This window comes from Myotis daubentonii, chromosome 3 (assembly GCF_963259705.1).
Source record: "Myotis daubentonii chromosome 3, mMyoDau2.1, whole genome shotgun sequence".
Classification (NCBI taxonomy): domain Eukaryota; kingdom Metazoa; phylum Chordata; class Mammalia; order Chiroptera; family Vespertilionidae; genus Myotis; species Myotis daubentonii.
The window spans coordinates 155,560,522-155,583,338 of record NC_081842.1 but is presented as its reverse complement, the minus strand read 5'-3'; the positions used below and the strand labels follow the sequence as shown (position 1 = coordinate 155,583,338).

The window sequence follows — 22,817 nt, the reverse complement described above, 5'->3', positions numbered from 1 at the left end:
TATTTCCATGGCTACACCTTGACTGGAGGATCATTAAAACTGTGTGCATTCATTATTCTGCTTCATTATCTGAAGAACGGGGAAAGAATAGGGTTAATACTACACACTTTTTGTATTATAAGAATTATGAAATAAACTTTTCTCAAGTATTTTGAGTTACTCCAGAGAAAATTCTATTTAAAGACCTGTTAAGAGTTCCCACTTCTAATATTGGCCAAATAGCTCCTATAAACCAACCTATATGCCTCTACACCTAGGAAAAAAAATAATTTTTCAAAAAGATCTGAAGGCCTTCAGGAAAGACCAAAAATAGGCAAAAACTAGAGTGGAGAGGTCTACACATAGAAGAAGAGAATGTCACTAGGTGAGTTTCTGATTTTTTAATGACTTTTAGCCAGAAGGTAAGCCATATGGGATGTTTTTTTAAAAGCAGGATAGAGACCTGTAGTCTCACTGGCATAGAGAACCAGAGGGCAGAATTTGGGGTGACGACAGCTCCTAGAAAATGATGGAAAAGGGAGAGTTAGAGGGAGGGAGCCTCAAAACCCGAGTATAAACTCTGCTTAAGTCTCTTGCTGATATTTGAACTATGTAATGGTGAAGCAGACTCCAAGCAGCCAAGCCAAGACTAAAAAAAAACAACCCAACAAAAAACAAACAAACAAAAAACTGAACAGAGATTTTCACCTACCACAGAGCCTAGAATCCAGCCAAATTAATTGCCAGCCAAATTTAAAAAAGAAATACTTTCAAAGGATTATAATAGAATTTGGAGTCTCTACAATTCATTATTCAAAATGTCCAGGATATAATTCCAAATTACTGGACAGAAAAATTCCTCTTGTTCATAAGAAATGGCAATTAATGGGAACAAAACTCAAAATTACTCAGATGTTAGCTTTTCACATAAGAATTTTAAAGTAGCTATCCTAAATAGGATCATTAATGTAAATTTATATATATGCTCATGAAGAATAAACAGGAAAAATAGGAAATCTCAAAAAAAATTACAGAACTAAAAATTAAATATCTGGCATAAGACTTAAAACTACAATATCATAAATAAAATTTCACTCAATAGGCTTAACAAGGGAGTAAAGAATGATTGGGTTTATCCAATTAAAAAAAGAAAATTGGAAAAAGTAAGGTTGGAATATGAATGTATAGAACCTCAGGGACCTAAGTGATGTTATCAAGTGTTTAACATGTATATTTAATTGGAATTTAAGAAGGAAAGAAGAGAGAAGAGAGGGTAAAAAAAATATCTGAAAAAACGAAGTTGAAAAATTTTCAATTTACTGAAAACACCAATTTACCCACATAAGAAGCTCAGCAAACCTCAAGCTCACTATATGCAAAAAACAACAACAAAACCATCTAGGCGCATCATACTCAAATTGCTAAAAGTAAAAAAAATAAATAAATAAAGAGAAAATCTTGAAAGCAGCCAGAAAAAATTGTTACATTATTTGTAGGGGAATAACGATAAAGATGTGTGGACTTCTCAGTAGAAATAATGGAGGTCAAAAGAAAAATGACATATCAATTTTTTCAGTGCTGAATAAAATCAAATAAAAGAAAATATCAACCCAGAATTTTATATCATGTGAAAATATCCTTCAAGAATGAAGATGAAATAGAGACATTCTCATAAACAAAACGAAGAGAATTAATCAGTAGCAGAACTTGACTATAAGAATCTAAAGGAAGTTCTATAGACTACAGAGAAATGACAACATTTAGAAATGCAGGCCTACAGAATGGAATGAAGAACACCAAAAATAATAAATGCATGGATAAATAAAATAACACTATTTTTTCTAATATCTCTAAAACACACATTTAACTTATTTATATTAAAGCAAAATTTTAACTTTACAATATGGGCTTTAACTTTGCAATATGGGATATATGTATAATTATAGCAGAAAATACTGGATGTTAGTAAATGAGCTATATGTTTTCAGTTCCTTACAATTACTATAAGTATTATATGTGTTCCCCAACTTAACAATAGATCAGCTTACAGCTTTTGACTTTACAATGGTATCAAAGTGATATGCATTCAGTACTTTGAATTTTTAACTTTTTCCTGCCTGGCAATATGCAGTGTGATATCCTCTCATAATGCTGGGCAGCATTGTGTCAGCTCCCAGTCAGCTATGCAATCATGAGGGTAAGCAAGCAATACTCTATAGTGTATTCACCGTGTTAGATGGTTTTGCCCAACGGTAGGCTAATCTAAGTGTTCCCAACATGGTTAAGGTACACTAGGATAAGCTATCATGTTTGCTAGGTTAGGCGTATTTTCATTTTACAATATAACCCGTAATCCCATTGTAAGTTGAGGAGCAATTGTATTATATTAACTCTAAGTAGGCTATGGAAAGTTAACATGTATACTGTAATCCTTAAACCAGGGATGGCAAACTACAGTCAAATCTGGACCATCACTTGTTTTTTCAAATGTAGTTTTTTTGAAGCAAAGCCATATTAATTCCTTTACATACTGTCCATGGCTGCTTTCAAACTATGATGACAGAGCTGAGTAGTTGTGACAGAGAATATACAACCCCCAATGCTTAAAATATTTATTTTCTGGCATTTCACAGAAAAAGTTTGCTCACTTTTGACATAAAATAACCACTTAAAAATAACAATGAGAAGTATAGCTAAAAAGCCAATAGTTAAATTAACATGGCGTTCTCAAAATTATTCAAGACCAAATGAAGGTATTGAACAAAAATACCACACCACTACAAAGGAAAACAACTATAAAATGGTAGACCTTAATGCGACCATATCAATTATTACATTAAATGGACATGGGCCAAATACTAATTAAAAGACAGAGATTATCCAAATGAATAAGAATGCAAGACCCAAATATAAGACACTCACTTTAAATATTAAGACACAGATGGCTTGAAAGTAAATAAATGGAAAAGATATGGCCTTGAACCAGCAAGCATAAGAAGGTTGGAAAGACATCAAATAGATTTCAAAACAAACAGTATGACCAGGAATAAAAAGTATTCCAGTGATATAGAGGAACATTTTATAATGATAAATGGATCAGTTGATCAGGGAGACATTATAATCATAAATGCAAATACTTTAAAACAGAGTTTCAAATACATAAGCAAAATTTGACAGAATTAAAGAGAGAAATAGAGAAAAATAAAATCATAGTTGATTTAACTTCCTAATCTCATTAACTGAAAAAAATGGCTAGATAAAAATAATGTACAATTTGTTATAGTTTGTACAAGACTTAGAAAACTAAAAACAGTTACTTAGATTTTATCACTTTAATAACACAATGGATCATAGCCGTCCCCCTTAATTTTCCCCTTGAGAGAGATCTATGTGTGGAAACAATTTTGGCCCATAGAAAAATATACTTTCTCTTGGTTATCTGAACTACCAAAGTGCTAAATGTGTTACCAATTTTCATGTAATATCTAGTTTTAGAATTGTGACAAGTTAGAGATATTTTTGTTTTACAGATGAGGAAAATATGATCCAGAGAGCTAACCAATTTAACCAAGACTATACATATAGCTAAAAGGAACATGCACTACTAGAACAAAGGTCAATCTGACCTCCAATCTATTTTACATCTTTTTATTTCATAGTACTGCCAGCTTATTGACAGTGGGTAAATGACTAGAGACACTGAGATTACTGTGCAGGATCAAAGAAATAAATTTTTAGGACTGTCTGGATTTCTTGGATGTATTGATACTAGCTTTCTTAAGATCTCAAAGTCTATTTCAGTTCAATCAAGAAGAAGGAGACAGTGTAGGTATAGAGCTAAGTAAACCTCAACAACTATTACAAATTCATGATTTAATATCCAACCCATATCATCCACTAAAGCAATTTACTCTTCCAATCATCTATGAAACTTGCTTCCCATAAGCTATGGTTACAAAGTGGCTCTAGTGAATTTTATATTTGACTAGAGGCCTGATGCACTGGTGGGGTCCCTCAGCCTGGCCTGTGCCATCTCACAATCCAGGACCTCTCAGGGGATGTCAGACTGCAGGTTTTGGCATGATCCCCTCAGGGATCTGGCTGAAACCAGCAGTCCATCAACCCCCGAGGGATATAGCAGTGCAGAAAGTGACAGGCAGCTAGGGAGGAGCCCAAGCTGGGGCTGGGTGCCACTGCTGCACATCCCAGCCCCGCTGCGCCTGCCCCTGCCATAGCTCAGTAGCACTGCCGCCAGGTGGGAGAGGCTGTGCTGCCAGAGCTGCGTGCTCCAGCCATAAGCCAGGCTACTGGCTGAGTGCTGCTCCTGCTGTGGGAGCACACTGACCACTAGAGGGCAGCTCCTGCATTGAGCGTCTTCCCCCTGGGGGTCAGTGCACGTTATAGCAATCAGTCGACCGGTCATTCGGTAGTTCTGTCACTTAGGCTTTTATATATATATATAGATTGAAGAAATCAAATATCAAATTTTACATTTATCCAGAAATATCTGATAGGCTTGATGAACTTGATGAGCTCCAAGTTTCTCCACTCATTACAACATATTAGCTTTGTATATGGCCTGGTAAAATGGAAAAAAAAAATCTATACAAACACCATTTACATTAATATATAAAAAACTCAGATGAGAAATATTAATATTCAAAGAATATTCTTTGGGGATTACATCAACCAATAATACAATGTCACACAAAAGTTCTTTCCCTGGATACAGTAATTTTTCTCTTTTAGGTCTGATACTTTAGGTTTGTCCACTGTCAAATATAATGCCATTATGAAAACCAATAGGCAGGGGGCAGCAGAGTTCAATGAGGAGTGAGTAAATGTGACAGTGACAATTACTATGGCAGTTAAAACATTTTTCTCTTATCCTTCTTGTACTCTTCAGTTGGAGGCTATTAAAATATTATCTAATTCTATAATTTTAATTACATACACTTATGTGTATTACAAATCAAAACTTCATCATTAAAAATTATGATTCCAAATGAAAGTAATTAAAAATACCTATATACACTTAAGCTTATATGCTCAAAATTATATATATGTAATATATATGTATGTCTGTGTACATATGTGCATATGTATCTTTCTATTTTCTTTCTTTAAAAACAGTTTTTCCCTTCAGTTAATGATGATAATCACAGAACTTGTTGCTTCTCAGGGAAAAAATGTATACTTCTGAAAAGATTTTTTATTATAGAAAATATCTACTGTTACATAATGTTAAAAACTCTCAGAGCAGTGCCATTGGAAAGCCTGATGACACACATATCTCCACACTGAAAGGGTCTAAAAAAACAATCAATTTGAAATAAAATGAAAGGCAAGAAGCCTCAAAGAAGTTACTTGTTATGTCAGCTTTATTAATATTCCATTATATTTACGTAATATCACATCCTTTTATTTTGAAATGGATTTTAGAGAAAAACTAACCATAACTAGAGTGAAAAGTTATCAACCACCAGTTTACAGATCTGTATAAACGAGGCTCAGAATAAATAAGCAATTTGCCCAAATCAAAACACTGATCTAATGACTGAAGAAAAGAACTTGTATTGTTAGTCCAACATACTTAATATTAAACAACAGTTGTGTCAGAGAGGAAAGCAGGCAAGTTGGTTCATTGCTGATTTTTAATTACTTACTGGTTTCCCTTGAACTCCTCTCTCTCCAGGGTTTCCAGTCTTACCCTGCATAAGAAAGAAAAGGCTTGCGTCAAGTAGCTTCTTCCCCAAATATTAACCACACACCAAGGAAAATGAAAGGTTTCAAGTGATTATCTTTAATGTGAAATGCTTTACTACTTACAGTAAGACCGGAAGGTCCTCTTTTCCCTTGATCTCCTTTTTCACCCTGAAAAAGTATCAATACCAACTGAGTTAATACGATTGTAAATTACAGTGTTAAACATGCCAGCATACACTCACCTACAAAAAAAATCAGACATCATGCACACAGTTCAATATTAAATATTACATTTCTGTGTGTGATAAAAAACTTTATGTATGTTCCTTATTTAGACTAAGAGAAAATGTAGAGCCATACTTTTTAAAGGACTTGCCTCAGTTTTTAGACTGAATATATGGGCTCAAAGTAACAACTGTATGTGAAATCAGGAAGCTCAGTGATTACCTTGGCACCCTGTGTACCTTGTTCCCCAGAGAGACCATCTGTTCCTCTTGGTCCCTAGAGATGGAAAAAATGCCCTGTTGTTAATTTCAAATGTTCCATTTTTACTGTTATGCACCCTTACTAATGAACACATTCTTCTTTAGTTGATGAACTGCTTGTTCCTGTGCCATAACCACATAAAAGAATACAACTGGGTATAAGTATAAACCCATTTGCGTGAGAGAATCAAACTCGTGTTTTCAAGATTGAATATCAAATAGTAAATCAGGTGACCACAAAAATAACTGATTCAGTTGTTGAGGTAGCTAAAGTATAGGTTTGGTTTCTTGGGTATTTTGTTCACATTATCATTTACTCAGCAGTCATTCAGGATTTATTCTAAAACAACTCTAAATTAATTTAAAGGCAGGGAGGGTGGTTGGGAAAAGATCAACCAATGAACTTGTACGCATGTATACATAATCCATGGACACAGACAATGGAATGAGGAGGGTGTAGGGTGGGGCAGGAGTGGGATGAAAAAAGATTAATGGGGGGGGGAAGGGGGGTTTATGTAATATTTTCAATAATAAAGATTTTAAAAAGAGTAAACAGTTCTCAAAAAATTAAATAAAAGTAGCTGGGTTTTTTTTTTTTTTTTGTCCAAATAGTCTTCTTAGGTTTTATGTTTTTGGAACAGCATTTTCTCTACTTATTAGAAAATGAGTGCTGATTGCACTGTACCTGCTAAGCACCTGCTTGACAATAGTCACTGGAAGAGCAGGGGCACAGGAAGGGGGAAAATGCTGCTGGGAATATTCATGCACATTGAAAACTTCTCAGCTAAGTTACTATCACATTATTCATTCAGTAATTAGTTGTGAAGAAGCATTAGGTGCAAAAGTTATTCTCTAACAAAATGACATTATGTCTCCCTGTCTAAATTATAACTGTCCTTGGATGATCTTGAAGTCATTTTCAAGGGAATTAATCCAATTCTACAACCATTAACTGAATGCCTACTGTAGACAAGGCTTTGCATGAAGTGTTATGTGGCTGTACAGTTATAAGAAAGTTTCTCCATACGAAGCACAGAGAATGATGAGGTAAATTATATAAATGACTATAGTAAGAGACACGCATGTTAAGGACAAAAAGGAGTCAAGGGGTGAGGAACTTTCACACGTTTATAAATGAAATGAAGATATCATTTTTGACAGTGAGAGACCGTGCTCTTGAAAGAACTCTAGATAGAGATAGAGATAGGATAAGGAAAGGGTAAAGAGGCAAGAATAAAGATACCCCAAATTTTAAAAAAAGTAATTTGGTTAGGTGAGCTATTGATTACATGTAGTATTTTTTAGTATTTCTATATTAAGAAACAATTGTGTAAAGACTGGGACTTAAAAAGTGAGGGATTGGAGTTTACATTTAAACCAAGACATAATGAGGTGCTGAAATTTCTATACAAAACATTGATACAAATAACCCAGTACGACATGATTTGAAGGAGTCCCAGGCTTCAGCACCTTCTCTTGTACCCCACTTGAGGGCAGCTTAGTTTAGCTTCATTTAATTGAAAAGCTGCACCCTGTAATAGGACTTTCTTCCTGGGTGCTCTCAGGGTAACTGCATTCATTCTCTGATCCTCTTGGCCACATTCATGAGATTGGAGAAAAGACTCTCACTCCGGAGGATCTATAGCTCCACAGGTCATACTAAAATTATAGCCACAGCTCTAACCCAACAATTTCTATCTGTATTTAGGTACTTTATGACCTGTCCCTCAATCTTTTTTATGCCCTATTTTCCCACAAAAGACTGCAAAACTAAGTTACAGTCTTATTGTGTAGGACATTTAATGCCAAGTTGAAGAGTGTGGACTTATTTTAACAGGTGATTTTCCAAATGAAGGTTATTCCTTCAACCACATTTACTGAGTGCCTACTATAAGCCAGGTACTGTTTTAGGCCCAGAGGATATGGTAGGGAGAAGAGTCAAATCATTGAATTCATAGACAAGCAAGTAAATATATAAAATTAAAGTATAAAATGATAATAGGTAGTCAATTATAATGAAGAATAACAAAGGAGGGATATTAAGGGACTAGCGAGAATCCAGGTGGGGAGCCCTATTTAGATTGGTTGGTCTGAGAAGTCTCTCCAAAGTGATCTGTGGGTAGGCACCTGCGGAGGTGAGATGGCAGGCTGTGCAAATAACTTAGGGAAGATCACTCAGGCAGAAAAATAGCAATTGCAGAGGTCCTGAGGTGGGGGCATGCTTGGAATGTTTGACAGTTAAGTAACCAATAATGATTTTTTGAAAAAGACAAATGAGATGGAGGAGACTAGACTTTGAGTGGGTAACACACGATAGAATATACAGCACTATTACAAAGTTATATACATGAAGTTTAGCCAATGTTACCCCAGTAAATTTAGCTAAAGTTAATTAGTAAACAAACAAACAAACAATGATGACAGGATGATTTTGGAATATCCAGGGCAGAGGTCCTGAGGACCTTGCTCTCATAATCACCACCTTAAACATTCAGCACTCTGCATCGCGTCTCTTTCTCTGGCACCTTCCATGTCTATTTTCCTTCCCTGCCTTTTAAGAAAACACTTTAAAAAATCTTTTGGGATAACAAGAGAACGGTTGAGAGAGTATGAAAAAGAATGAGTGGTTAACATTCTAAATACCACAGAAAACAAGTAAAATCTAGACTGAAAATGTGTTCACTGGTATAATTAGGCTCTTAACTCCTCTGTAACCTGGAACTTTTGTCTTTCTTGGACATTTTGTTAGCAAGTAATGGGTAGAATAGTGACAGCATTAGTAATAAAAAACAAGGAAATGTACCTTTGTTTGGCATGGAGAGAGGGAATGGGGAGAAGATAATGAGTTTGACTATAGACAACCAATGTGGCAGATACCTCCAAGGTTCATGTTAGAGAGTTAGGACCACTGTGTCTAGGTTTAAATGGTAGCGGTCTCAAGGATAAAGGTTCAAAAGGCCCTCCCCCAAACACTGAACTGTAAATTTAGAATTTTTAAAGAAAGATTGTTTTATCCAAATGCGGTAAATAAGTCTCATTTCTTGGATAAGATCAGCTGAAGTGGCTGCCTCAATATAGATGCATATGTAGAAAAGGCTGCAGCTAGCTCAGGCAGGAAGTCTCATAATTAACCGCCAGTTTCTGCCTCAGCACACAGAGCATCTGCTGTCATTAGTGTGCTGACTGAATGAGTACAACCCCCGCTTTTTAAGATGAAGAAACTAAAGCCTGCAGATATACTTACATGATGAGTATATCATGTTGCCAGACTTACATGATGTTTAGGTACTCAAAGCCTTTAAATAATTGTGCTTTATGAAGTTTATAAGAGTTTTCCAATGTCAAAAAGAAATAAAGGTTAATCCTGTTAGCAAGTGAATTCAAGCTGAAATAGAGGACCTGAAGTTTAGAAGAGGTTACAAAATGACTATTAAACATTCACAAGTAAAGAGCTGATTGGTATTATAACTGAAAGGAACTCCCTCCAAAATTAAGTGAAACATGTAGTAATGATAACCACTCAATGTTTTACATCAAAAAATACTTTTGCTTTAAAAAAATACTTTCACATGAGGAGACTTGACTTGGGGTGGTGAACACACAATATAGAATTGTACATCTGAAACCCATATAATTTTATTAACCAATGTCACCCCAATAAAGTCAATAAAAACACATACCATTTAAAATAAATAAATAAATTAAAAAAAATACTTTCACATTTATTATTTCATTTACTAATCCAGAATTACATAGGGAACAACAACAACAAAAATAGAAGTCTTTGTTCCTACAGTAAAGACAAAGACGAATGCTATTAATATAAAAAAGTTCAAGGCCCTAACCCGTTTGGCTCAGTGGATAGAGCGTCGGCCTGTGGGCTGAAGGGTCCCAGGTTCGATTCTGGTCAAGGGCATGTATGTTGGTTGTGGGCACATCCCCAGTGGGGGGTGTGCAGGAGGCAGCTGATGGATGTTTCTCTCTCATCAATGTTTCTAATTCTCTATCCCTCTCCCTTCCTCTCTGTAAAAAATCAATAAAATATATATTTTTTAAAAGTTGAAGTATAGCAATTAGCAATTAAATTAATTAAAGGCTGTAAAGCCTATGGTTGCTAGTTAAAAGGCTAGGTAAGGCTGTCAGAAGTCTAGGAAAGTTTAGAACTTCCTAGCTTCAGTTAAGGATCAGTTAGCAAACTAAAAGCTAGCTTTATCAGCGTCTGTTGTGTTTTTTTTTAAAAATTTTTTCAGCAACTATAAATTTCACTTTGATATTGGTTGTAGAAGTTACCCCTCTGTGACTCCTGAGACAAAATAAGCTTTAAAAATTATACAAATAGTATTATAATAGGCACCTAAATGGGTATATATAAAACTACTTTTCTAATACCTGCTTTAACATATCTAATTACCTATAAAGCTCTTGGAGAATGTATCCTGGCTAAATAAATCATATCCATGGTGGGAAAGGATCAATAAGAGAGAGGAGAAGGAGAAAGATACTAGGTAACAGCTAGAATGGAAGTTCATAATACTATATTCTTCCTCAAATATTCGAGTCTTCAGTGCTTTTTTGTATTCCCAATGTTCATTGATAGCCTGAAATATTTTTTCAGTAAAGAATGAATTTTTGTTCTCAACAAAACCCTTCTTTCTAAACAAAGTCTCCTTGTTTGAAAAGTACTGGCTGAACTTTAAATAAAGATGAGAAGCCATTTGGGGAAAGAATCAGGAAAGTGTATCTGGAGGGTGGAAGGAAAATAGATCCTTGAGGAGGTGAGAGTTGAGGACAATGTGGCAAATCAGGAAGCAGTAATAATCTGCCCAGCGGTCATACAGAGGTCAGAAAATTGCAGTGCAAATCAACGTCCCATATGGTCATGAGAAGGCACAAGTGGTTCAGGAGAAGACCTTGCTTGGGTACATGGTTTCAGATGGGATAATCAATAAGATCTCAATTACATAATTAACAAAAAGTACACATCTTTCTTCTTTATTTCATGTGTCACAAAATTGGTTGAACTTTCCCACTATGAGTAATACCAAGTTGAATAAACACATTTGACCTGACCAAGTAATGAGTGCTGGCAGGATACTGACCACCGAATGACCGTCTGTGAGTCCAGATCATCCGCCGTTATTTTTTATTTTATTATTTTAAATCTCAGTTGGGCTAAAAACAGATGTGGCCATCAGGATTATTTATAGGCTGTAAATTTATCACCCAGTAAGGAAAATCATTTTTTAGCAACGAAAGAATAAAAGACAAATGTGCTCTCACCTAAAACACAGGACATGAAATTATAACCATTATTGCAAACGGAGCATTCGTAACACTTATCTCCCGTGTGCCAAGTGAAAGAGCAATTTTTGTTTTGCTTTTAACCTTTGTCAGTTGGAGACCACGTTCATAGAAATTTTAAGTATTTTCTTCACTACCTATAAAATCAAGATCCAGCCAAGGGAGAAAAAAGAATTCTTAAAGCCCACATTTTCAAATTAATCAAGGGAAAAATACTCCTTAATATTCTATGCAGTATTGGATAGGCATAGGCTTTGGAGTTAGACACATTAAGGTTTGAATCCTAGTTGTACCATTTCTCTCTCTCTGTGTGTAAGGTCATACACTGAAACTCTGGGCCGCTTTTTCCTTGACTGAAATATAATATCTGAGATTCTGCCTCCCCTTGTTAGGGTGGCTTTGAGTATTACGTTAGATAATACAGTATTTGTAAAAGTGCCAGGCATGCAACAAATTGTGGTTCTTATTTCTTTAAAGAAAAAAAAAAGGTTTAATGTTTAAAAAGTAGAGAGGGACAACCAAGATGGCAGCATAGGTAAACACCTGAACTTGCTGCCGCACACAACCACATTAAAACTACAACTAAAAGACAAAACATATACCATCCAGAACCAATGAAAGGCTGGTTGAGTGGAAATTCTACAACTAGAAGGAAAGAGAAAAGCACATTAAGTCCGGTAGGAGGTGCAGAGGTATGGAAGTGTGGAGGTACGGAGGTGCACGTGAAAGGGCCTGGCAGCTGGGTATGCTGTTGTCTTTTTTTAATCAGGAGGGAGAAACAAGCTCCTGACTGCTCTGAACTCCAGTTCCGGGTTAGAATTTGGGGACCCAGACTCATAACGAGAGAAACTGGACTGTCTGGCATTGGGCTGGGCATGAGGGCGGCTTTCTCGCAGATGTGCTTGCAGCAGTCATTGTTCCTGCACGGGGCTGCGGGACACAGACCCCGGGACCTCTCCGAGGCAGAGAAGACTGGCAGCCATTGTGGTTTGCTCTGCCCTGGTGACCCCGAGACCCCGCCCCACCTAATTTACAACCCCACCCAAGTGCAGAGGCTTTTGCATATGAATAGCCTGGCCTTTCTCTGCCTAAAAACCTGAGCAGACTCTGAGTGCCAAAGCCTCACTCAAGCAAATCCTGCCCCATAAGGATGTCTCCAGCACAGAAGTTCTCCCATTGTAGACACAATTGGTCCTCACAGCCAACTGGCCTGGAGGTCAATTCCACCCAGTGATACCAACAGCAATCAAGTCTTAACTACAACAAGACTGTGCACATAGCCCCTAAAGAGGTGCACCAAGAGTGTCCACCTCAGGTAATTAGGGAGGCTGAGCCACTGGGCCCTATAGGACACCTAGCACACAAAGCCACTCTATCAACACAAGGAAGCAGCCAAAAGGCAGAGACAAAGAAACAGGTCACAAATGAAAGAAATGTAGGAAAGCAAACTACTGGATATAGAGTTCAAAACCACGGTTATAAGGTTACTCCAGAATCTTCTAGAAACCTCCAAGAAATACAGTGAGACCCTCAAGAATATGAAAAAGGACCAATTAGAAATTAAGCATACACTGACTGAAATAAAGAATAATATACAGAGATCCAACAGCAGACTGGAGGACCCCAAGAATCAAGTCAAAGATTTGAAATACAAAGAAGCAAAAAACACCCAACTGGAAAAGCAAAAGAAAAAAGTAATACAAAAATATGAAGATAGTGCAAGGAGCCTCTGGGACAACTTCAAGCGTACCAACATCTGAATTATAGGGGTGCCAGAAGAAGAGAGAGAGCAAGATATCGAAAACCTATTTGAAGAAATAATGACAGAAAACTTCCCCTACTTGGTGAAAGAAATAGACTTACAAGTCCAGGAAGTGCAAAGAACCACAAACAAGAGGAATCCAAAGAGGACCACACCAAGACTCATCATAATTAAAATGCCAAGAGCAAAAGACAAAGAGAGAATCTTAAAAGCAGCAAGAGAAAAACAGTTAGTTACCTACAAGGGAGTGCCCATACAACTGTCAGCTGATTTCTCAACAGAAACTATGCAGGCCAGAAGGAAGTGGCAAGAAATATTCAAAGTGATGAATAGCAAGAACCTATAACCAAGATTACTCTACCCAGCAAAGCTATCATTTAGAATTAAAGATCAGATAAAGAGCTTCACAGATAAGAAAAAGCTAAAGAAGTTCATCACCACCAAACCAGTATTATATGAAATGCTAAAGGGTATTCTTTAAGAAGAGGAAGAAGAAAAAGGTAAAGATAAAAATTATGAACAACAAAGTGACAACAAATACATATCTATCAACAAGTGAATCTAAAAATCAAGTGAATAAAAAATTTGAAGAACAAAATAAACTGGTGAATGTAATAGAATCAGAGGCATAGAAAGGGAGTGGACTGACAATTCTCGGGGGGACGGGGGTATGAGGGGTGTGGGAAGAGACTGTACAAAAATCGTACACCTATGGATGAGAACAGTGTGTGTGTGTGTGGGGGTAAGGGCAGGGGGTGGGGTGGAAACCGGGTGGAGGGGAGCCATGGGGGGGGGGGGGGGCGGAAGAGGAACAACTGTAATAATCTGAACAATAAAGATTTATTAAAAGAATAAAATAAAGTAGAGAGTAAGATTTTTCATTTAATTCTGCATCATGATCATATCACCTTTTGTTCATCCCATATAGTTTCATTCCATTTCTCATTGCCCTTATTTTTGTTATGATGCTACTATTCCTTGCTATGTGAGCCTTTTATGAGTAAAATAAGAATTTATTTTAAAATCTTCATGTTAATAGTTCCATCAAAGAATGAAGCTGGGAATAAGAAAGAAGAATTCTATATGAATTAGTGAAATTCATAGCAGAAATGTATGGTTTTATAAATACAAATGATTTTGAGTCATTTCAACAAATGTAGGTAGTTCACCTAATATAATGAAAACAAGGGAAAATCCAATAATGTCTTAGCACAATCTACAATATATAAAGTTACTTTTGTGGAACACATCATTAGGAAGTAATTTTTGAGATGAAGTTACTTCCTTCATTAGATAACTTACTCTTCGTCCTTTAGGACCTTGACTCCCAGGTGGTCCTCTTGCACCAACATGGCCCTACATGATGAAAATTTTAATATCAGTTATACAATTCACAGGAATGTTATCAGAATAGTAGTTATACCCTTTCTTAAAACATGTAATTCCCTTTGGGAATTGTTAAAATAAAATTGATTAGCCTGGCCACTGTGGCTCAGTGGTTGAGCGTTGATCCATGAACCAGGAGGTCATGGTTCAATTCCCAGTCAGGGCACATGCCTGGATTGTGGGCCCAATCCCTAGTGTGGGGCATGCAGGAGGCAGCCAATCCATGATTCTCTCTCATCATTGATGTTTCTATCTCTCTCTGAAGTCAATGAAAAAAAAGAAAACATATAGAAATTGATTAGTCTCCTTAAAAGTATGCTTTAGTTTAAAAAAAAATACCATCTTTTCCTTCCCCAATATTGTGCTTTTGATGTTCCTACCAGTTGGAGTAGCTTCATTTCTGGGCATTTACTCCCTGAACAAAGAATGGAAGCTTTTAATATTCACGAGTTGTTTTCTGGAGGAACATACATGGATCAGTAGTGGAGGGAGACACCAGTCTAACCTGCCTGTTTCCTTAAAGAAGCAATGGCTGTCACTGTGAGATTTCTTTCCCATTATTCTACACATTTATGACAATCCCATAACACAAAGATAGATATTTTTTGTCACTATGAAAAAAGCCACAAAATATTTCCAATTAACATGCCACAAAAATAGCCTGTAAATAAAGATTAAGTTGCTATTAAGTCACTTACAATGAATTATTTTATGCCTTATAGTCTTCAATAAAGACTTAATTAGAAAAAAATTATTTATCTATATAACATTAGATAAATAAAACCAGTGAACTTCTACAAAATATCAACTTTATTAATTATCTGATGTTAGTAAAAAGATTGGCAACTGTGTCCCTAGATCAGTATTCCTAATTTTAGAAGTCAACACCACATCTTTCATTATACTGTAAAATGGGGCTTCTCTTCAAAAAAGCATCTTCACACAACAGCATAAATTATTTCTCATAAGAATAGTTTTGCTGAGGGGAACATAAAGGTTTACCTCTTTCATATTTAAGTTCACAAATGCAGTTAAATTTTGATAAGCAAACGTTATCCCTTGAGATAAGATTTCATTCTTTCTCTTAGCAAAAACAGAGTATTTTAAAAAACTCCAGTTTTGTTTAATAAAGGTAGGTTCTCTATTAATTGTGTTTGGTTAAAAATACTTGCAAATTTCGTTAAAAAATGTTGGAACTTATGCTTACTTGAGATTTATATATCCAATTGGTCTGAGTTCTAATCTTGACTATCGACCCTGTTTTTGTATATGTGGTTATTCAAAAGAAAGTTTAAATGTCTTTTTAGTTTTAGGCAGCAGAATTGAAACTGGTTGTACTATTAGAAGCGGGCAGAAGCTTATGGAACAAGTAGAGGTGAGGAAGTTCAAGACACCAGGACATATTCTAGAGTGCTTTGTATTGACTGGGGAGAGAAGCAGCCTCCCTCCGTTTTACACATTACTTATTTTGCATAAAAACACAGAATAACCAAAATGATGGGTTTAAATTTAAACAGACATTCTAGAAGGGATATAAAGTCTTTTCTGTACTTACAGGTAAGCCAGGTGGACCCACGGGTCCTGGGACCCCAGGAGGACCTGGATATCCCTATAATTTGAATAAAATATAAGAGACATAAATTCTCCATTATACCTAATTATTTTCATTAAAGAAAAATCAGTAAATTATAAGTAGTAATAAAAAGTGATGATCTGATAAGATCTTTCTCTCTTATCCTAGATGTAAGAGGCTATAGGAAATGTTCCACAGATAAACAATAGAAATAAAAATAATAATTACATAAAAGCTGTGTATCCTTTTATTAGAAATTCTTTGCATGGAAAAGAAATTGACTAGCCAGAATCACATATTATAACCTATAGAGAAGAGAATATTCATTTCTCTTCTGAAGTTTATGTTATATAGATTATGAAATCACATGATTTTCAGAGGTCATGGAATTTAATAATTAATGAGTGCCAATATGTACAAATATTCTGGCTACCCAATTTTAGGAGGACCATACCCTCTATGGTATTGATACTGATTCAGCGAGTGTTTTTGGAGGCAATAATTCCTAAAATTGATTAATTTATGGGTATGTTAAATTTCCTAGCTGACAACAACTGGAGATAGTTTTAAAAAACAACAACAAAAACCCCTATACTGCTTTTCTGATAATATAAAAGTCAAAACACTAAAGAATAACTTAGGTAAAATAAAACTGTAGACAGCATTATGTGCCATTATGTTTTCTGAAAACAAGATTCTTTTATTGATAATAATCATCTGTTCTAGTTTCTGTCACACTTAAAAATATCTGACCAAGCCATCTGATTTGAAAGATTTTTACCTTTCATACAGCATTCTAAAAGGTAAACTGTTTAAAGAAGAAGAAAATTCTAATGGTAATTTTCTATAAAATAGTATTTTTCATTTACTTATATTGCATCCAAGATAATTCTACCTCTGGAATGCCTCAACTTTGTTATGTTCTTTGGAAACATATCTTTCAAATCATTGAGCTCTTACCATAGCACCCTTCTCTCCCTGGGGACCTACTGGGCCTGGACTTCCACGCTCTCCCTTTTAGTACAAAGAGAGAAGAGAAACATTGAGGCAGGTTAATTAGTCATGACTGAGCTATAGCTAGACAGAAAAATTGTCCATTAGAATCATAACTTACATGCATACATTATTCTGATTTCTAATATTTTTTAAATTTAAAAATTTTGCATGCTAACCAAAAATTTAAAACTTAGAACATATAGGCAGGGTATAGTGGGTGGGAAGAGATCAACCAATGAACTTGTATGCATTTATGCATAACCTGTGGACACAGACAATGGGGCAGTGGGTGCCTCAGGAAGGGACTGGAGAGGGCTGGAAGTGGTTAATGGGAGAAAGGGGAAACCTATGAAATACTTTCAACAATAAAGATTAAAAAAAAGAAATTTATAGGGTGTCCCCCAAAAATGTAAATACACTTTAACAGCTGATAACTCACTTAATTTTCACTTCTTTTCTGGTTTAACTGATTTGAAATAATGGGTGAAGCCAGACTAAACTTTGAATAAAGAAAATTTAGCCTAAAGTGCCACTAGACTTTCTTTTTTTATGGGGATACATAAGATAAAGTTTATGGTACAAAACCAGCAACAGTCAATGAATTGAGGATGCACAAATACCAAATGAAATGATTCTTTTTTTTTTTTTTATATTTTATTGATTTTTTACAGAGAGGAAGGGAGAGAGATAGTTAGAAACATCGATCAGCTGCCTCCTGCACATCTCCCACTGGGGATGTGCCCGCAACCCAAGTACATGCCCTTGACCGGAATCGAACCTGGGACCCTTCAGTCCGCAGGCCGACGCTCTATCCACTGAGCCAAACCGGTTTTGGCTGAAATGATTCTTGATGTTTGTGATTTCATTGCTGCGCATTATCAGCAGTGCCTGGAGCAGAATGGTCATTGGTTTGAAGACAGGCATTGATCAAAAGAAATTATTCATTTCTGTAGATCCTTTTAAAAATTAAAAATGAACTGTATGTTAACAAACACCGACTTTATAATCATTCAAAGTGCATACACATTTTGGGGACACCCTATATATCTTACTAGCTATACTTCAAAATACTTAAAAGATTCAGTATAGGTAATGTGTTTGAAATTAGGAGTGATTTCTAATTAACATTAAATATATCATATGAATGCCTATCCTTTGAGTATAGCTTAGCAGTCTCACTACTGAACAAAACAATGAAAGAAATTACCTTTTCACCAATGCTTCCAATCATCCCAACTTCTCCAGGTAAACCAACAGGTCCCTTTTAGAAAAAAATATACATATATTTGCATTGCTCATATAGCATCTTGTTTTAAATCATCTGAAATCATTATGTCCCATTCTAACCAATCCTAATTTTTTTCTTAGAGTAAAATTTCCTCTAGTATAGGTGTCCAGCCTTTAACTTCACATCAGAATTAATTAATCTATTGAGTCAATAAATAGATCAATATGAATGTCTAATGTGTGACAGGCCCTGTGTTGAAAGGCACTGAGTTTCAAATTCAAACATAGTCCCTGTCTTTGTGGAACTTATAATCCAGCAAATTTTATAAAAAGTGATGTATTCACAGCTTTTCTTTTTAAATTGATGTATAACTGACATATAATATTAATTATATTAGTTTCAGGTGTACAGTGTAATGATGCAATATTTGTATACATTGTAAAATTATCACAGCAATAAGTCTAGTTTCTATCCATCACCACACAAAGTTACAAAATATTTTTCTTGTGATGAGAATATTTACTCAGCTACTTTCAATTATGCAATGCAATATTATTGAATATAGTCACCATGTCATACATAACACCCCCGTGGCATTTATTTTATGATGGGGAGTTTGTACCTCTTGACCCCTTCACCCATGGGACTCAGACAACCAGAGAGACAGTTCTTCACAGGCTACTACCCCAGGACAGCAGGCTGAAACACACCCAGTCTCCCTGTGACGAGGCCTGTTTACTTGTCCTGGAGCTTTGGCATCAGGGGCAGGTTTCAAGTTTGCCACCCAGCCAGAGGCTACAGAGCTGTCACAGGAAACGTATCCCAGGGGACACCAACTTTGCATTCTCGCTTGGCCTTGCTACAGTTCACTGATACCACCCAGAAAAAAGCTTCTACGCTCATGTGGAAACCCAATTTTTGCAACTGTTGCCTAGGGGATACCTCCAGATCCCCTGGCCTGGAGGCCAGCAGGATTTATCACTGTGGTTTCATAGGACCACATATTTTTGCAAACCTTGAAGGCTGCTGCCTGAGAGTGGCTTCCAATCAACTTGAAACTATGTGCTGACGGAGACCCCTCCCTTTGGAACACTAACAGGTCTTGGCACACTCTCAGCAACTGGGACTGATCAAGAGTAAATCGAGGTGCTGAGATCGATAATCAGGAGGGTTCTGCAGACAACTGAGAGCTAAGGCAAGCTGAACAATAAGTGTATCTCCGACACACAGCTACTCCTTCAAGACTGGAGTGGTAGCTCTTTAGCCTAACACATAAAAACAAACACAGAGAGTCAAGTAAAATGAAGAAACAGGAATATGTTCAAATGGGGGGGGAAAGGAGACATATGTAATATTTTCAACAATAAAGATTTAATTTAGAAAAAGGAAAGAAGAAGAAGATAAAACTCTAGGAGGAAACTTGATGAAATGGAAATAAGTAATTTATCTGATAAAGAGTTTAAAGTAAGGGTCACAAACTTGGGAGAAGAATGGATAAACGCAGTGAGCACTTCAACAAAGATATATCTGTACTAATGGTCTAGGTGGCATCATGCCCTCACATTGTCACAAGATGGCCATGTGCACAGCGGAGGTGGGGCCCAATGGCTGCTCCACGCAGTGAGGCCTGGGGGTCCCATGGCTCTGCACTGTGCGGAGGAGGCTGGTGCCAGTGTCTCCGCCGCCTTGTGCAGAGGAAGCGGGTTGCAGCAGGGGAGGGCAGTTGGGGGAGATCAGGCCAGCAGGGGAGCAGTTCGGTGTCAATCAGGCTGGCAGTAGAGCAGTTAGGGGGCGATCAGGCTGGCAGGCAGGAGCGATTAGGGGCAATCAGGCAGGCAGGCAGGTGAGCGGTTAGGAACCAGCAGTCCCGGATTGTGAGAGGGATGTTTGACTGCCTAAACCAGCAGTTGGATATCCCCCGAGGGGTCCCAGATTGTAAAGGGTGCAGGCTGGGCTGAGGTACACCCCCCTCCCATGCACAAATTTCATGCACTGGGCCTCTAGTAAAATATAAGAAATCACCAAGCAGACCTCACATAACTGGCATAAAAATCACGGAACCGTTTCTGGTTTAGTTCACAAATCAACTTGTTCAATAAATGCAAAATAATATGAAGAAAATTACATTAAACACATTTATTTGCCCATCTAATAGACCCTGGATGCAAAGATGGGAAAACATACAAAGGAGTTCATAATCTAATAAGTTAGGCAAGGTAAATGCATATTTTCTGTAATTTCAGAGAAGAAAAAGTAAAATGCTATATAATGCAAAGGCAGGGGATATTATATCCTGTTGAGAACATAAGGAAGGCAGTATTTGAGGTATGGCTTACTGTTGACAAGATGAAATGTTGGAAGTATATTCAAAATGGAATGATTTGAACAGAAGGTGGGAGGTAGCAAATGGTAAAACACTTAGCAAACATAAAACAAATCCAGATTGTTTGAGATAAGGAATATGTACAAGAAAGAAACTGATATAAACATATTGGTGATGTACTATTAAGGGTTTTGAATGTCAAATGAGAAATTTGTGTTATTTACAGAAGAATTTGTCTTTGTAGAAAAATATTGTTGGTTTGAGTAGGAGGAATGACAAGCCTGTATTCACTGTGTAGAGATGAGAAGAACAGAAAATGGGTATGTAGTCAGAAGCAGTCCAGGTTAAATGTAATGACTCTTACGACAATGGTATTACAATGAAAACAACACCTCAAGGGAGAGGCCAGTTTTAAATAAAAGATTAAGAATTAGCCATGAGATAGTTGTGACTCTTAAGAGTCTATCTTGAACTATTACTTCATAAGTCTATAGAAAAATCGTAATGATGCAGTATATACAGCAATAACAGACGAGGAGGAACAGGAGAGAATCTTAATGAAGATTCTTTGGAGGCAAGAAATAGAAGAGAAAAGAAAACAGAAGAGTCAGAAGGAGAATGAGGAATGTGCAGAGAAAGTTAAGGGAGAAAAATGTTTCAAGGAGAGAGAAATCAGTGTTACATGGGCAGGGTTGAGAAGGATCGGCGTTGAGACACAGTCACAGAATTTGGCAAATAGAAGGTTGGTGGTGACCACTAACAACAATTTCAGTAGCTTCTGTGTGTTTAGATATAAGTTTGTCACTATACCTGGATTGTGGAGTTCCTGACTCCAGAAATGTAAGAAATAAATGTTTGTTATTGAAGCCACCCAGTCTGTGGCGTTGCATTACAGCAGCCTGAGCTGATGAAGACACTTAGCATATAGGTACAAACTGAAAATAGATGGAAACTGACTGTAACTTCACTCGGGGTTGCCTAGAAAGACAGTGGCAAGGGGACATCTTTCTAATGGGCAGAGTTTCTGGCAGGGCTTCACATCATCCACTTTGTGGCAAGGAGCAGTAGCTTGAAATTAGAGTATGTACAGATTAATGGGTATTTGTAAGTGACTCGGCTGGTTGGTTAGGCCCATGAAAGGAAGAATATTGTAAGACTGGGGACAAGATTTGAGAAAGACATGTGGATGGGTATATTAGACAAAAAGTGCAAAGGTTTTTCTATCCACTATTAACACCTACCAGAAATGATCAATAATGGATGAGTACTTGGAAAGAAATGGAATGACTTAGGAAGTTGATATCAGCAAGTCTTGGTCATCAGTCACTTCAGTGCTAGAGGATTGCCATATGAATAGAAGGGACATGTTTGGAGAGATGGAAATTCATGGTCCGGGACATCAAGTTCCTGTGTATCAAGGCCAAATTAATTACTGCTGCCACTGAACATCCAAACTGCCAACTACAGAGAACAACATGGAGCCTGTGATACGCTGCCATTCTTCAGAAGACCAACCAGCTACTGTGGGCAAGTTCACTCTGGAAGGGTCAAAGATTTATTCTAATAGACATGACATACACTGTGGGAATGGGATATTTCTCACATTCAGGCCTCAATTAGCAGCAGTATGTGAGGGCTTACAAAGTGTCTAATCTACCGTACAGGATCTCCAAAACATGTGTCAGATCACAAAACCCATTTTATAGCAATTAAGATGTGGAAGAGGGCGTATGTCCATGGGATCTAATAGATCACATGACAACAAGAAGCTGCCAACCCAACAGAGCACTGGAAAGGTGGAGATAAACTGCCAATGAGGAGGTTATACTTAATGAGGACAGAGCACCATTCCATAGGATGAAAAAGTACATTGAATTAAAGGTATTTATATGGTGCTATATCTTCAATAGGAAATATTCATTGGTTTTGTAGCCAAGGGGTAGAAGCAGAGTTAGCCCTACCTACTATAACTCCAAATGTCTCTGTGGGAGACCCTGTATTCTCCATTCCCACAAAATGGAACTCTTCAGGCTGTAGGTCCTGTTCTCCAAAGAGGACACAGTGAGAGTTCTATGGCT

The 22,817-nt window shown here is 36.8% G+C and overlaps 1 protein-coding gene across 1 annotated transcript in view; it reads right to left on the bottom strand.

The window, feature by feature from the left end:
• COL24A1 (collagen type XXIV alpha 1 chain) overlaps window positions 1–22,817 on the bottom strand; it is a 314,245-nt gene that overhangs the window by 118,863 nt on the left and 172,565 nt on the right. Inside the window, exons 25-31 of the mRNA XM_059688981.1 lie at window positions 18,396–18,449; window positions 17,153–17,206; window positions 16,175–16,228; window positions 14,536–14,589; window positions 6,133–6,186; window positions 5,809–5,853; window positions 5,646–5,690 (exon numbers count right to left, since the gene is read on the bottom strand). Of these exons, the coding sequence (XP_059544964.1) occupies window positions 5,646–5,690; window positions 5,809–5,853; window positions 6,133–6,186; window positions 14,536–14,589; window positions 16,175–16,228; window positions 17,153–17,206; window positions 18,396–18,449 (360 nt within the window). The remainder of the gene's footprint in view (window positions 1–5,645; window positions 5,691–5,808; window positions 5,854–6,132; window positions 6,187–14,535; window positions 14,590–16,174; window positions 16,229–17,152; window positions 17,207–18,395; window positions 18,450–22,817) is intronic.